This window comes from Camelus ferus, chromosome 10, assembly GCF_009834535.1.
Source record: "Camelus ferus isolate YT-003-E chromosome 10, BCGSAC_Cfer_1.0, whole genome shotgun sequence".
Taxonomy (NCBI): domain Eukaryota; kingdom Metazoa; phylum Chordata; class Mammalia; order Artiodactyla; family Camelidae; genus Camelus; species Camelus ferus.
The window spans coordinates 20,284,087-20,299,846 of NC_045705.1; the positions used below are offsets into that span (position 1 = coordinate 20,284,087).

General features: G+C 32.3%; 1 protein-coding gene across 1 annotated transcript in view; it reads right to left on the minus strand.

The window, feature by feature from the left end:
* Positions 1-15,760, minus strand: part of CSTF3 (cleavage stimulation factor subunit 3) — a 62,024-nt gene that overhangs the window by 17,307 nt on the left and 28,957 nt on the right. Inside the window, exons 4-5 of the mRNA XM_006195063.3 lie at positions 1,380-1,412; positions 904-1,001 (exon numbers count right to left, since the gene is read on the minus strand). Coding sequence (XP_006195125.1) covers positions 904-1,001; positions 1,380-1,412 — 131 coding nt within the window. The remainder of the gene's footprint in view (positions 1-903; positions 1,002-1,379; positions 1,413-15,760) is intronic.

Consider the following 15,760-nt stretch of genomic DNA (forward strand, 5'->3'; position numbering starts at 1 on the left):
TAAATGTGAAAGACATTTTTTAAAAAATTATATATTATTAAAATGTATGTACAACTAAAACACAATATTTTAAAAAACACCATTTAAACCTTTATAAACAAAATGTACAGACATCTTTGCAAGTATATAAAAAAGTAATTATTTTGTGTTTAGTTTGTCACTGTAATTAGTTAATATACTTTATCTACTGCTTGTGAGCTTATCACAGACAGAGGCCATGTTTTATTTATATTTAATCCTTCAAACTGCTTAATCTTATATGTAGCAGATTCAAACATGGAAATATCTGATTAAGAAGGTAAGTTATGTCTGAAGATCTACTAGCTCTGAAGTAAAATTTAGGGACAAAAAACTTCTTTAATATAAGACAGTAAAGGATAATGAGGAAAAGAAAATTAAGAATTCTGGTTATGGAGATAATTTGCCTGTTTACTATATACAAAAACAGCATTTGAGAAGGTCTATTATTTAGATCAGCAAAGTTGGATAGATGGGGGTCAGTCCTACTGAGGAGGTCAAATACACAACAATTCAGTTGTCAAAGATGCCTCGGAATTCTTAAGTTGCATATTGCATTGTAACCTGCCAAGAGTTGTGCCATGATAAGTAATAAGATGCTTTTTATTAAGTTTGACAATAAGCCTACTAACAAAGTGATTTGGTGTTGCAAATGTACAATGTTTCAATATAGAAGAGGGGCTTGGATGATTTTATTCTCCAGAAGTCTAATGCCAGTGGCTTTCTTTGAAGTATTTTTTCCATGGTTTACTGACTTCTCAGAGAATTGTGAATTTTTAAATCCTTCAGTTTCCTCATCTGGAGTTAAGAGAAGGTGTGAATTTCTATGGGATTGACTGTGTGCCTGGAGAAGACTTGCATTCTTAAAATCCTGATTTCACTTACTTGTAACTTGGTAGTTTACCCTTGGTTTCTCGGACATATGAAAGATAGCACTTCCATAAATCAATGTGCAAAACCTTCATAAGGCATCTCTGAAATAGCTGTAAATACAATAAAATATTACCAGAATCCACAGTTAAATAAATTTCATATGTACATAGTTGCAATGAAACATTAAAGAAACAAATTCAGCTCCTTTCATGAATTTTAGATTCATGAAAATAACAACTCCTTCTATTTTGTTTACATAATCAAAATCATTCTCATAATTCTGGTCAGTATAATATAATTATTTTCTTTTCCAAAATTCTATTATGAACATTTTCAAGCATATAAAAAAGTTGAATAAGTACCATAAACTCCCATATAATTACTACCTCGATTCAATAATTGTTAATATATGTAAGGCAAATACAGTAAAATGCTAAGTTCTAAATTAACTTCGGCATAAAATTCAAAGTATATTTAAAAGAACTCACCTTTTCGACCTTGTCATAATTTTTAGCTTTAATCTGCAGAGAAACAGAGAAAAATAGGATTAACATAATTCTTTTCAGAGTATTAAAACACTGTATCTGAGTGTTTTGATTAATCTTGCAAATTCATTTGTACACTTTCCTGTTAATTCTGCCTTTCAAAAAGAACAAATAATAGACGTTTGAACCCAACATGGATAATATGCATTGTAAATATGCCTTACATTAATTGACTCTATAGGGATAAATTTTATACACTCATTTATGTTGTAATTTTGTGAATTTAAAATTTTATAAAACAGCCACAAGATAAATACAGAAATATAAAGAATGCATACTTGAATAGGGCTTTAAGTATCTACTGAAGACAAACTTAAAGCTTTATTTTCCCTGAATAGCTACTACTAGAACAATCTGAGTAGGGCAAAAAAGAGATTTGCTAATTTTTACTATACATAAATTTTAATCATTCAGTCAACCTACTATATACTCCAGGCATTGTGCTAGGCACTGGGGCTACCACAGTGAACAAAATGTGCATAGTCTGCCTATGTCCTTACAGAGCTTTCAATTTCATGAGGACAAGTGCCAAGATGGGGAATGTACAAGGTGCTATGGGAACATTTAGGATTAGCATAAAACTCAGACTTAGGGGGTTGCAAAAGATTTCCTGAAAGAAGTTAAGATGTTAAGAATGAGGTGTTAGGTCAGAATAGCTATCATGAAAAAGTCTACAGTAAGTGGGGAGGGTATAGCTCAGTGGTAGAGTGTGTACATAGCATGTACAAGGTTCTGGGTTCAATCCCCAGTACTTCCACTAAAAGTAAATAAATAAAAACCTAATCACCTTCTCCCCCGAAACAAACAAACAAACAAGAAGTCTACAGATAATAAATGCTGGAGAGGGTGTAGAGCAAAAGGAGTCCTCCTATATTGTTGATGGGAATGTAAATTGGTGTAATCACTATAGAAAATAGTATGGAGTTTCCTTTAAAAACTAAAAATAGGGGGGAGGGTATAGTTCAAGTGGTAGAGCACATGCATAGCATGCACAAGGTTCTGGGTTCAATTCCCAGTACCTCCTTCAAATAGAAACAAATAAATAAACCTAATTACCTCTCCTCATAAAACAAACAAACAAAAAGCTAAAAATAGAACTACCATACAATCCAGCAATTCCACTCCTGGGTACATACATATCCAGAAAAAATGAAAACTCTAATTTAAAAAGATACATGAACCCTAATGTTCATAGAAGCACTATTTATAATAGCCAAGACTTAAAAGCAACCCAAGTGCATATCAACAAATAGTTGGCTTAAGAAGATGTGACATATATATGTGTACACACACACACACACAAACACAGAGGAATATTACTCAGCCATTAAAAAGAATGAAATATTGCCATTTGCAGCAAAATGGATGGACCTAGAGAATATTATACCAAGTCAAACAGAGAAAGACAACTATTATATGATATCATTTATATGCGGAATCTAAAAAAATAATTCAAATGAATATATATACAAAGCAGACTCACAGGCATAGAAAACAAACTTATGGTTACCAAAAGTGAAGGGAGAGAGAGAGAAATCAGGAGTATGAGATTAACAGATACAAACTACTATACATAAAATAGATAAGCAATAAGGATTTACTGTATAGCACAGGGAACTGTATTCAATATCTTGTAATAACCTGTAATGGAAAATAATCTGAAAAATAGATGTATACATAAAACTGAATCACTTTGTTGTACCCTTGATACTAATATAATATTGCAAATCAACTATATACTTTAATTAAAGAAAAAAAAGAATGAGGTGTTACACTGCTACAGAAAAGGAAGAGTTATTCCAGGCAGGAGGAATTGCATCTGTGAAGACAAAGGTTAAATGTCATTAGATTTCCCTTTCTTTGAGTATTTTCATCAGATGGTAGCGGGGGTTAGTTGTTCAATTGTGATAAACCAGCAAATCTTTGTATCAGCCTGATAGGGGAATAATGTGATTGGTTAGAGAAATCTTGGCTTGTGGTCCTTTTCAATCAGTAGTACATATAAATTTTCCCACTGCTTTCTGCTTATGGTACTACAAATCACAACTCTGGTGACAGGCTCTTTTTCTTTTGCTGATTACTTGCTCCTTCTCCCTGGAACTTGGAAGATTTCACCCTTGTTCTCCGGAGTTCATAAATTGTAACAAGATTTGCCTAAATATAGGTCTTTGCTCTTTGAAGCAGTTTAGTGAAAGCTCTGGAGTCACATCTCTTGGATTCACTTTCTATCTACTTAACCTCTTTTTCCTCACCTATATCGTAGGGCTGTTGTAAGGACTCAATGAGTTAATAAATATAAAGCCATAAGAACACTGCCTGGCAGAGTGAGCACTTAGTAACTGACATTTATTATTATTACCACAAATTCTGCCTGGAACTCAGCATGCCCTTTGAAGTTATAGACTCATGTCCCTTTCAGCTCAAGACTTTTCATCTTTCTAAAATTGCCTTTCTTCAATCTGTTCCTTTTTTTTCCTTTTAGAGCTCTCATTATACACATTAGGTCTCCCTGTTCTACCATAAAAATCTGTTATTTTTACCCTTCCTTTACCTTTTTGCTTTAGGTTTAAAAATATTTCTTCCACTAGATTCTCTGGACCACAAATTTAAATCTCCATGTTACCATTTTCCTCCATTTGACCATTGTAGTCGGTTCAAAAATAATGGCTTTTGGCTCCAGAGGGTTTTTGTTTTTGTTTTTTTTTTAATACTGCACTTTCAGTCTCACTGTGTTCCTATTATTTTGTAGCTCTGTTTTGCTGGGGGCCTGTCCCAACAGTTTGTTTATATTCCTTTCCTGTTGCTGGATCCTTGGATATGCAGTTATTTTTTTCTGTCCATTCCCTGAGCTCAGAATTGGCAGTCCTAGTGTAGTAGTTGACCCTTCTTGACCACGACAGCTGTGTAACAGGTGTAGACAGCAAGTTGGCTGTTGGTAGTCTTCAGATGAAAAACCAGAGAGAAATATTTGCTCAAGAGTAGGGAGGACTCAGCCTGCCAGTTCAGCTCCATTTTGATTTCTTGAAGGCTGATGTCAACATTCCTCTGGGGCAGAAAGACAGGGAAAGGGTGCTAAGTATTTCTACAGATGTTTCTTATTCCTTGCCCTAAGTTCTGCACGAGCCCTATTCTGTGAGACTGCCATAGGCCTGAGGTTTCCTTGCATCCAGCTGCTTGGTTCAGTACAGGTACACAGGTTGAGTTGAGAGTGGGAGTGAAGTAAGATGAATTCAAGTCACCAGCTTCCCAAATGCAGATGACAGATAATATACAGTGCTTACAACTGGCCAGGAAAACCAAAACTACTCACTGGGAAAAATGCCAAAGAATATGGGTAGGCAATTCTCAGAAGAGAAAATGTAAATGGTTAAAAATAACATGGCACCATGTACAAAGTTCCAGAACGGGAAAAACAAATGAAAATAATAGCTATCATTTTATACTAATCAGAATGATAAAACTGTCAGAGGGTATTAACACCACTAAAGCAATGAGGAAAAGTGATTTCAAACACTGCTGAAGGAAATATGAATTGCTATGGCCACCAGCAAAAGCTCCTCAAATAAAAATTACTCATCTTTTAAACACAGCAATCTTTTTCCTAGGGCCTACCCACAGAAATAAAAGCACCAGGATATAAAGTGTTTGTATAAAATTACTTACTGCAAATTTTGCAGCAGCAAAATCAGTTAACAAAGTAAATGCCAACCAGTAGAGAAATGATCTAATAAATTATGATGCATCTACATCATGGAATTTTACATGCCCATATAAAATGAATTAGTGCTATAACAGGTAATTTAGGGAAATTTCCACAAGATTTTATTGAATGAAAAGAGATTTAAATATGTGTAATATAATTCATTTTTGTAAAACAAAGTTGTTAATATGGTTATGGTGGGCAGAGTTCTACGGGTGGAGGGAGGAAAAGACAAGAAAAAATGTACTTCATGTATGATTCTACTTATGCATTTCAGTAAAAATTATGACTATAAATGGGTATGTAAAAAATGCAAAAAAAATTTTCTAGTTTTTTCCAACATGAATTGATTAGTTCAAAACACATATATAGAGAAAGACATTTTTGACTAATATAGGAAGACTCACAGAGCCTACACTCGTAGCATCACCATAGCAGACATCTCATTTTTTAAAAAACATCATTCAGTTTTTTAAAATATCAGCCTGCTTTGGAGAAACAGTGTGATAAAATTAATTTGATCACCTTGTATCAACTACTGAATCTCTCCCAGCACCTGTGTTTCCACTTTGAAACAATAATATCTACTATGAATTGTTTTCCAAGGACTGAAAAGAAAATAAAGCATCTAGACATTCGAGGTGCTCATAAATCATACCAATTAACAAAACAATGAACCAAAGAATATAAAGTTTTCATTGTATCTTCTCTGAACAGAGCTATGTAAACCAAGTAGCCAGAAAGATCAATGTTGTTATTATAGTTGGCCTCATATGAGGGAAAAGCAAAGGTTATGCTGAAGGTCATATTCAAATTCCATTATTGCTGAAACTATCACAAGAACATGTGAACACCCTGCCTTTGACCTACTAATGTTATCCCAGGTGTTATTTACTAGATTTATATGAAAACATGTTACCTATAAGTTAAATATTCTTAAATATACTTAGCACAGTTATGTACATTTATATAGGAATCTACTTGATAACAAATGCTTGGTTTAAATTTTAAAAATAAAAATTCTTAATACTGTTTTGAATTTTGTTTTGACATCAGGGATTTTCAGATCTTTCTGTCATTAACCAACAGACAATGCCTCCATCTAGGGCAGAAGAACTGAACAGATATTTTTCCAGAGAGGAAATGCAGATGGCCAACAAGGACATGAAAAGATGCTGCACATCACTAATCTTCAGGGAAATGCAAATAAAAACCACATTGAGTTATCACCTCACAGCTGTCAGAATGGCTACCATCAAAAAGAACAAGAATAACAAATGATGGCAAGGATTAGAGAAAAAGGAACCCTAGTATACTGCTGGTGGGAATGTAAATTGGTACAGCCATTGTGGAAAACAGTATGTAGGTTTCTCAACAAAACTAAAAATAGAACTACCATACTTACCTAGCAATTCCATTCCTGAGCACGTATCTGAAAAAAACAAAAACACTAATTCGAAAAGATACATGCACCCCAATGTTCACAGCAGCATTATTTACAATTGCCAAGATATGGAAGCAACCTCAGTGTCCACCAATAGATGAATGGATAAAGAAGATGTGGTATACATATACAATGGAATACTACTCAATCATAAAAAAGATGGATATTTTGCCATTTGCAGCAACTTGGGTGGACTTGGAGGGCACTATGCTAAGTGAAATAAGTCGGACAAAGACAAATACTGTATGATATCACTTATATGTGGAATTTTAAAAATACAACAAACTAGTGACTATAACGAAAAGAAGCAGACTCACAGATAATAGAGAATAAACTAGTCATCGGTGAGGAGAGGCAAGGGCGGAGTGGTATAGAGGTAGGGGATTAAGACAAACTATTAGGGGTAAAAGAAGCTACAAGGATATACTGCACAACACAGGGAATAGAGCCAATATTTTATAACTATAAATGTGGTATAACCTTAAAAAATTGTGAATCACTACATTGTACACCCGTAAATTATATAATATTGTACTGCAACTATACTTCAATAAAATTTAAAATGCTTCCACTTAAAACCCATTACATAATACACATAATTTTGCAAAGCCTATTAGAACTTGCTCACATCTTATCTGTTAAAAGTAATGTTATGTAAGTTTAAATAACAGGGGCTCTTAAAAAATTATCTTTAGTCTTTGGTTCTCTAACTTGCAAACAATCATCTGAGGTGATTGTTAAAAAGTGTGATTTATGTTTCACAGAAATCCCAAATTATTCTAATGCAAAAAAATTTTTAAGTGGTTGGAAATATACCAAAAAATGAACAACTTATATGTTAGTGTGATGGAATGATTGTTCTTTCAAAGCTTGTATAATGTGGTTATATTATTATTTGGGGGGAAAGGTGAGGTAATTAGGTTTGCTTATTATTATTTTTAATGGAGGTACTGGGGACTGAATCCCGGACCTCATGTATGCTAAGCACACCCTTTACAACTGAGCTATACCCTCCCCTCCGTTTTTGTAATTAAAAATTATAAGAAAAAATTGAGGATAATTTTTAATATTATCCTTTGATATATCTACTGTTATAAAATTTTGTCATACAATTGCAATATTACTTTTTTATGAATTATCTGAATTTAACCAAGATATGAAAAGTTGCTCTGGAGGAAAAGGAATAAAAATTTTTAAATTTTCAACTTCCTACTACTTTTATTTTATAAAGGAGGAAGATAAGTGGAATTCTATCAAGATTAATTAAACTTTTAATTTATTTAAATTCAAATGGGTGGTATTGGGAGAGAGTAAAACAATTATTTCCTAACTTTTGAACACTTCCTATTTCCAATTGTTTGTTAACTTTCACAATTACTTCCCAAGGATTAATTGAACACTGTCTTTTGAAATTAAAACTATCCTCTGAGCAATTACTGGAACTAGTGATCATTTACAGCAGAGTATTTAATATTTTATGTTGTCATAAAAACGTCAGATGAAAAGTCTAATAAACCTTTGGTTAACTATGGTAATGTTCATTTATAATACAATTTAGATTAGTTATGCCTTTTACCTGAAATATTTTTATATGAAGATCTAAAGAAGTCATGATATTTAACTCTTCAAAAATAGTTTTTCTGAGATGATGTTAACATATTCCATTGAACATTTTATAAAATGTTGGTACAAATGACTATAAAACTAATATTTCTCTTATCAGAGAAATAAACCTCTGCACGTCACTAGCATTTTGGATGATTTCCTCAAATTCATTATTTTCTTATAATACAGCTTAGGGGAAAAAAACACCAGTTTTTTTCCCGTAACATCAGGAATTTTTTTAATGTTATTTAAAACATCAATTTTAAGAATCATTAATAATTAACTGCACAACTGATTTCAAATGATTCAAAAACACTTGACAAGTGAACCCAACTGGCAGGATGACCTGGCAGTCATCTGGCAGTCCACCTGACAAGATAGAGCAAAGTAAACAACCAAAAAAATCTAAAGAAAAAAAGTCTCTCTATATTTTATGTTTTCATGTAATAACAATTTGGGGCAAGTCAGTGCTTGTGTTTTTAAGACACTACTGATCCACTCAGTAGAGGCAGGGCTAGGCCCCACCTCAAGTGAGTTTACATGGTAGTTGCTTATGCTAAATGTGAATAGTTGAATTAACTGTAAACCCACATTCCTAATTTGTTCTCTGTATCTTTTCTGCTCTAAAGCATAGCACACACACTTTTGTAGAATTTAGGACAATCAATTTAAATTAAGTTTGAGCTGCAGAAGTCCCTAATTCTACTTGTCTTAATTATCCAAAAAGCTCAGCCACAATCCTGAAACCTGAAAGCAAATGGAATGCTAAATATAAACCCCAGCTTCCACTGATTTACTCTTTTTGACTACTCTTTTCTGCTGCTTTTCAGTCCCCTATGCCTTAGATTACAGAATGTAAGTAGGTTTAAAGAATTTGGGAAACTTTGAAGAAAGGCACTACAAGATCAAACAACAGATTTTTAAGTTGCCAGAGTACCTGCAGAACATTTTTCCTTTCCACCACCCAGTCCCAATTTCAAAGTAACGATATCAGGAAAGGAGTATCTCCCAGTTCAATTCATTTTTATTCAACAAATGATTATATGCCTATGTGGCAGGCTCTTTTCTAGGTCTGGAGATACAGCAGTGGATTAAACTAAGTTTTATAATTCATGGAGTTATATTTTAGTGAGGGAGCCAGACAAATAAACTAGGTAATTTAAAATTTTTTGTTTATCTGTACTTCCTAATTTTTCCTACAACATATTGTATTATTACTATAATTTTCCTATTAAATGCAGTTACAAATGTATGCATACATACACATATACACAGATTTAGATTTAAGATTAGCCAAAATCCTGCTGCTGTCCCATAAATTTTCAGTTCTTCCAGGCACTTAAATGTGCACAGAAATAACATTTGTTAAATATGAGTGGAAAGTATAAACCACTTATAGTCTCATGATGACATTTTAATACGCTAAGCAAAGTTATGGTTATCTTCAGTTCTGGATAAAATTTATGTTCATTTTGATTCTTCGTACTAACCCAATTAGATATTAAAATTCTATTTTCTGAACTAAAAAGTATTTGCAGTGTGTTTAATTAATATTTATCAAGTAAACATGGGAAGATGGAACTGAACTCTTTGAAATAGTTTATAATCTAGTTAGAAACATAAAATTACTGGAAAAGAACATAGGACTAAACTGAAATTATTTAATATTTGTACTGTCTTATAAAATCCAGAGGAATAGGAGCTCCATGCAAATTAGTGTTATCAAGAAAACCATTGTGCAGATGGAATCCTGGCCATTAACGAGAAAAAAGTTAATGAAATACAAGTTTCTAAAGTTTTCTATATAATAGTGAAAACATTCATACAAGAAAGGATAGGTTTTGGGAAAATAGGCTGGCTAATTGTGGTGGAGGTCCATTACAGGGGGCCTAAAAAGCCAAGCAGAGTTTAAACCTGATACACAAAAACTGGATGTCACCAGATCAGAAAGTACAGAAACTATGCCTCACCGGTAGGGTCGGGGGAAGTGGGAAAGAAGACAGAAGTGGCTTTCAGTGGCATGGAATGTGGTGAGCAGGCACTAACTGAGAGAATAGCTAAGACGCTGTTCTGTCATCCTTAAGTTGGGTAATGGTGGCCTGAATTAGGAGAAGGGGAACAGAGAGAAAGTTATATAGAGGGAAAAACTAGAGAGATTTTTTTCATGGGAACAAAAATGATAAAAATGTCATGGTAGTTGCTGTACATTTACTTAATACTTAATGTATGTAAGCGCTACTCTAAGAGTTTATATGTATTAACTCATTCAATCCTTAGAACAACAATCAAGTAAAGTACTATTATTCACTACTTAAAGGTGAGAAAATTGAGGGACAAGGTTCAGTAAGCTGCCCAAGATTGCACAGCTGATTTAGCTTAGCTTGGCCACTACACTATACTGTTCTTTACCAAGATAGAGGTATGAGGATGTTCATTGAAAGAGTGCCAATAATACACAAAATCTGGAAACTTAAATGACCAAAGGCAGAATGACTAAATAAATTATACTTTGTCTAAATAACGGAATGGATTATGCATATATACATAAAAATGTAAAAGCAATGATATGTATCTATAATACTGAAGGGAAATATGTCCACAATATATTATTTTAAAAAGTGAAATTTAAAAATAGATACACATTTAGTATGTTTATCCATCTACTTATCCTTCCCATTCCACCCCCTGTGTCTATTTAGAGTGCAAGAGACTCAGAAGTGCACACAAAATTGTTAGCCAAAACTGTTATCACTGGGAGAATAGATAACTTTTCTCAGTTATTTCTGTGACAGATTTTATTTCTATAACACAATTTCACAGCAGTAAAGAGAGCTGGGTTTTTGTTTAAGAGGAAAAAAAATCATAGCTGATTTGGGGCAGTAAACTCCTCTCCTGAGTAATTCATGAATATTTTTCTCTGATTATAAACATCTCTATTTAAAATACATTTAAAAATGCTCTCAAATTCTCTTAGCCAAGCCTATAAAGCTAAAAAAGTTATTAATTGCTAGTAAATCAGGCAAAACTGATTTAAAACAAGATGGCCAAAGATAAAACCTTCACCTAAATTTGATTTTGCCCCAATTTATAGGGCATCTGTTAACAATCCTCACTTGACATTTATAGATACTGCCTATTTCACTTAATGTCTAAACTCTTTTCTCCCAGTAAACACATTTGTAAACACCATGCCAAATCATTACTTTTCAAAAATAACTAATCTGAAAATTTTGAGTAAGAAAGAACAGGATACTTCACTTTTGGAAAAAAAAGAGCAATTTGGTCTGAAGTAGCAAAAATCACTAGTTAATCTTCCTGGCTCATTGGTTTTGCTACTCTAGCCCCGGTACACCACCTCTCCCATCACTCTCTCAACATTGATATATGACATAGATCTTCTTTCAATGGCAAATTAAAATTGAGAATGAGAAATACATACAATTGTTTAAGATCTTTGAGCTACCAGAAATGTCAGAGAACCAACTTTATAAGCCACTGATCTCAGAAACGGAATCAATTCCGTACTGCACGAGAGAAGTACTTAAGTAGGTGTGCTGATTCACTTCCCTCAAGTCTAGTATCAGTTTATTTCTTTCACATCAATTTATAGCCTTCTCCTCCCTGCTACCTTAATTTTCAGCTTTTATGAATTGTTCTCTTAAAAAAATAAAAATCCTTCCTGGCAAACTCAAAATATTACTCCATATTATAACTTCACTAAGATTACACATGAATTCTATGCATTGCCTTAGAAAATGTGTCACTCCACTCTCATTTGCTGAGTTAATGTTCCATTAGTATAGTCACACAACTTTTTAACATGTGGAGGGGAAAATTTTTAGAGTAGACAACTATTTACTTAAAACTTTTTATAATTTTTTCATCTCTCACTGTACATCTCACTGCATACAAATTCAGAATTGCTATTTTTAAAAAGTTAATTATCATTGGACAAAAGCTTTATTTTAGTCACTCTTATTTTAGTCTCATAAATCAAGATACTTTCCTCCCCATTTTGATAGATTTCTATCAGAGTATCATTTTGCTTGCCTAATTTTCAGTGACATCAAATGTAAGTTTTTCTATGCATTTCTTTGTAACTAATTCATTCTATATACACTTTATACTGCTAAATCAACATTTACACTAAATATCTAGTATCATGGGTAATGCTTTAATCTAACTTTTCTTAAAATCATTTTTCAAAAACAAGATTAAGCTTCTCTACAATGAAGTGGATGTAAATCCAGTGGATTACATTTCTCTACATGTTGAGCAATTTGCCTCTCCCAGTATTTCCCTATCAACACAGATCCATGAATTCTAGCTTTCTCAATCCTATATGCAGTTTATTTCTATTTGTTAATGAAGTAACTTAATGTTTCATGTTCCTTTAAAAAAAATCTGTATCAAATAATCTTTCCTAATCATTTTTTTCACCAAATTTGTACATTTATATAACCATTTCCTCTCTACTCTTGGACAAACTATACATTGGCCATTTTTACTAAAATTCTGAAGCAATTAAAAAACATTATGACCTGGTTCAATTTTTGGAAGATCATGTTGGCAACTACTGATAGTGAAATATCAATTCTAAAAGTTTAAAGAAATTATAAATGTATAAAGATATTTAAGTAAAATTATGTTAGTTTCTTACAAAGCAAAGAACTGTAAACAATATGAATGTACAACAATAAAGGGCTGGTTAAATAGCATGTATCCAAAATGGACTACTTTGGCATATTTAAAAGTGATTTTGTATAATAAACAATAATACAAAAATATGCTACCATGTAAAAAAGCAGTAAGTTACACAAGAGTTTAAAGATTTTATAGATAGCTATATCTAGAAAAGCTAAGTGGTAAAAGACAGTGAAAATAGGATGTTTCTTTCATTTATGCTTATATTTTTCTAATTTTTTGCAATAAACATGAATTATATTACTTTTTTAAATAAGAAAAATGTTTTCTTTTTTCAAACAAGGTTTATTTTCTTCATCTCTCTTCTTTCAACTTCTATTCATTTAATACTTCATTATGCTTGCCTTTTAAAACTGAACCATTTAATTCCAAGATTTTTATTCATCTACATTTTTAGCTTTAGTGACAATTGTTTACAAAAGCGTACAATAACTATCTTTCCAGTACTCTAAGAGTAATTCCATTGTTTCATTTGAAAATGAGTCAACATCATTTTAAAAATGCACTGACTTTTATCAGTTTATTTTATAGCACATACAATAGTGCCTAACATATAGTAGACATTCAGTAAACAGTTGCTAAATGAATGTGGATAAAAATCTATCACTGATTGCACATTCAAAATTAACTTGTGGAATTAATATCTTATTATCAATGGAAATGTAAAAATGTAAAATGCACAACTTTTATAGAAAACTCATTATAAGTTCTGTAATTCTTGTTTAAACATTAACTAAAAAGCCTCACTTCAATAAAAAGTTTTAAAAAGAATGCTAAGAATTATACTGTGAAACAATCCAGAATAACAATTTTACAAAGTGGATAAGGACTGATTAAAACTCTTTTAAAATAGATTTTCACATGGCTCCATGCAAACACCCAAATCAACTTTATTTTTCATTTATTCTTCTGAATGAAACGTGGTTTTCATTTCCCATGTAACTGCTTTTAAATAGCCACCTAAAAGATGAGGAGTTGGGATTTTGAAAGTAGAGGTTTAAATAGGTAGACATAGCTAACAAATCTTCATGAAAGGAAGGAAAAAATTCAGGTAAAAAACATTAAACTCCAGAAGAATCAATGAGATTAAGACATGAATCTTCTTCCTCTGATAGACATGCTCCAAAACTGAAATTTTAACACTATTTAATGGGTTAAATCCTACTTTGAAATGTGAAGTATTATCTCCAGAATGTTTATTAAATCATCTAATAGGCACTTAAATTTTAAAACTTTTCTCCTTACTTTCTAAGTTCCTAAGTGCATTTCTCCAAACAGGACCAAATACATATTTTTTTACTTTAAAAAAATTTTAAACACTTTTATTATGGTATGGTTCCTGTTCAGTAAACTACACATCAAACAAGACTAAATTTAAAGGCTTAACAAAAGCATGCCCTATTTTCTCTGGAATTTGATTTAGACAGTTTGAAATATTTGCTTTATAGTTTGCCTTTTACCTCTGACAAATGTATGTTTGTGATGATATTTTCCAGTGATATCACCAAAAATAAAGAATTAAATTCAAATTCTATATGGAATACTGCCATTAAGGTTTTAGTAGACAAGAATGAAATAAAGACTATACTGGAATTCCTTTGTTGTGCTGTGACAAAAATGTAAAGAAAAGTTGAAGGGGAAAAAACCTGTATAGCAAGCCCTGGATCAAGATGTTACTTTAGCCTGTTAATGAAGTCTGGAGGAAGGCTCTTGTAATCTAATAAGCTCATGGCCAGCCTTTCTAGTGGGTCCTAATACACAGGTCTAATTTTGTCCAGGCTTTATGTAACAGGTTAGTGGAGATGTCAGATTATCAAAAGCTGTGATATGTAAAAAGTAAAAGGAAAATTAAAAGTTTTCTGATGCTGTTTCTCAAAGAAGCTGAACTCCTGACAGCCCTTTCCCAATCAATCCCTAAACCTAAGGGAAGACAGGACAGGGATAAGACAACTGTTTTTTTCCCCTTCCCACATCCCCTCATCATTCCACAATATGCACACAATAATCTCAGAATGGACTTTCAACTTGCTATAGCTGAGATACACTACTGGCTAGGAGGGCTTTGCACATTGGAAAACCAGATTTTATGAAGTGTTTACCTCACCATTGAGAAAACCAGCTTAAATTTAATGTTAAATAATCCTCACACATAAAATTCAGTTCAAAAGGAACTATGATTCTTGAAAAATGCCTTCACAATTCTGATGCCCACTATTCTCAGTAACCTTATAAATAACTCAAAGAGTCTGTACTGTAAATCAGGATTTCCCTTCATAAATATTCTATAGGCAAATCAATTTAAGGGAAAAACACATAACTAGCAGCAGAAACATACTCTTAATAAAGTCTACTTAAAACTATTATCATTACATATGGGTATTCAAGTCTCCTCATGGCTTTCTAACACCAAGTTGCAAGAATATAAAAAACTCAAGACACGTATGAGAAAAATAATTAGCAAATAAAGATTTAAATGGGAAATTATAGATTTGATCAACTAATTGAAAATTTAAGCACGAAAGAAGTATTTGGAAGAAAGTTATTTAAAGCATGTCACGAACACCAAAATAACAAACGAAAATACTGGCTTTTCACCTCAGAGCATATTTACCGTTCCTTCCAATCTGACATGTAGAAAAAAAATATAAGCAATAAAGATAACATACTATATAAATGTTATGTCAAAACTGCTTGAACTAATAAACAGCAAATCATGCTAAAGTTAAAAGTTCCCCTTAAGTCCCCTAATGTATAATGTTCCTACAGATAAAATACAGAAAAATGGAGTAAGGATATCAACTCTCAGAAAAAGAAATCGAAAACAGGTATAATCACATACATAAAAGAAATGCAAATCAAAACCACACTGAG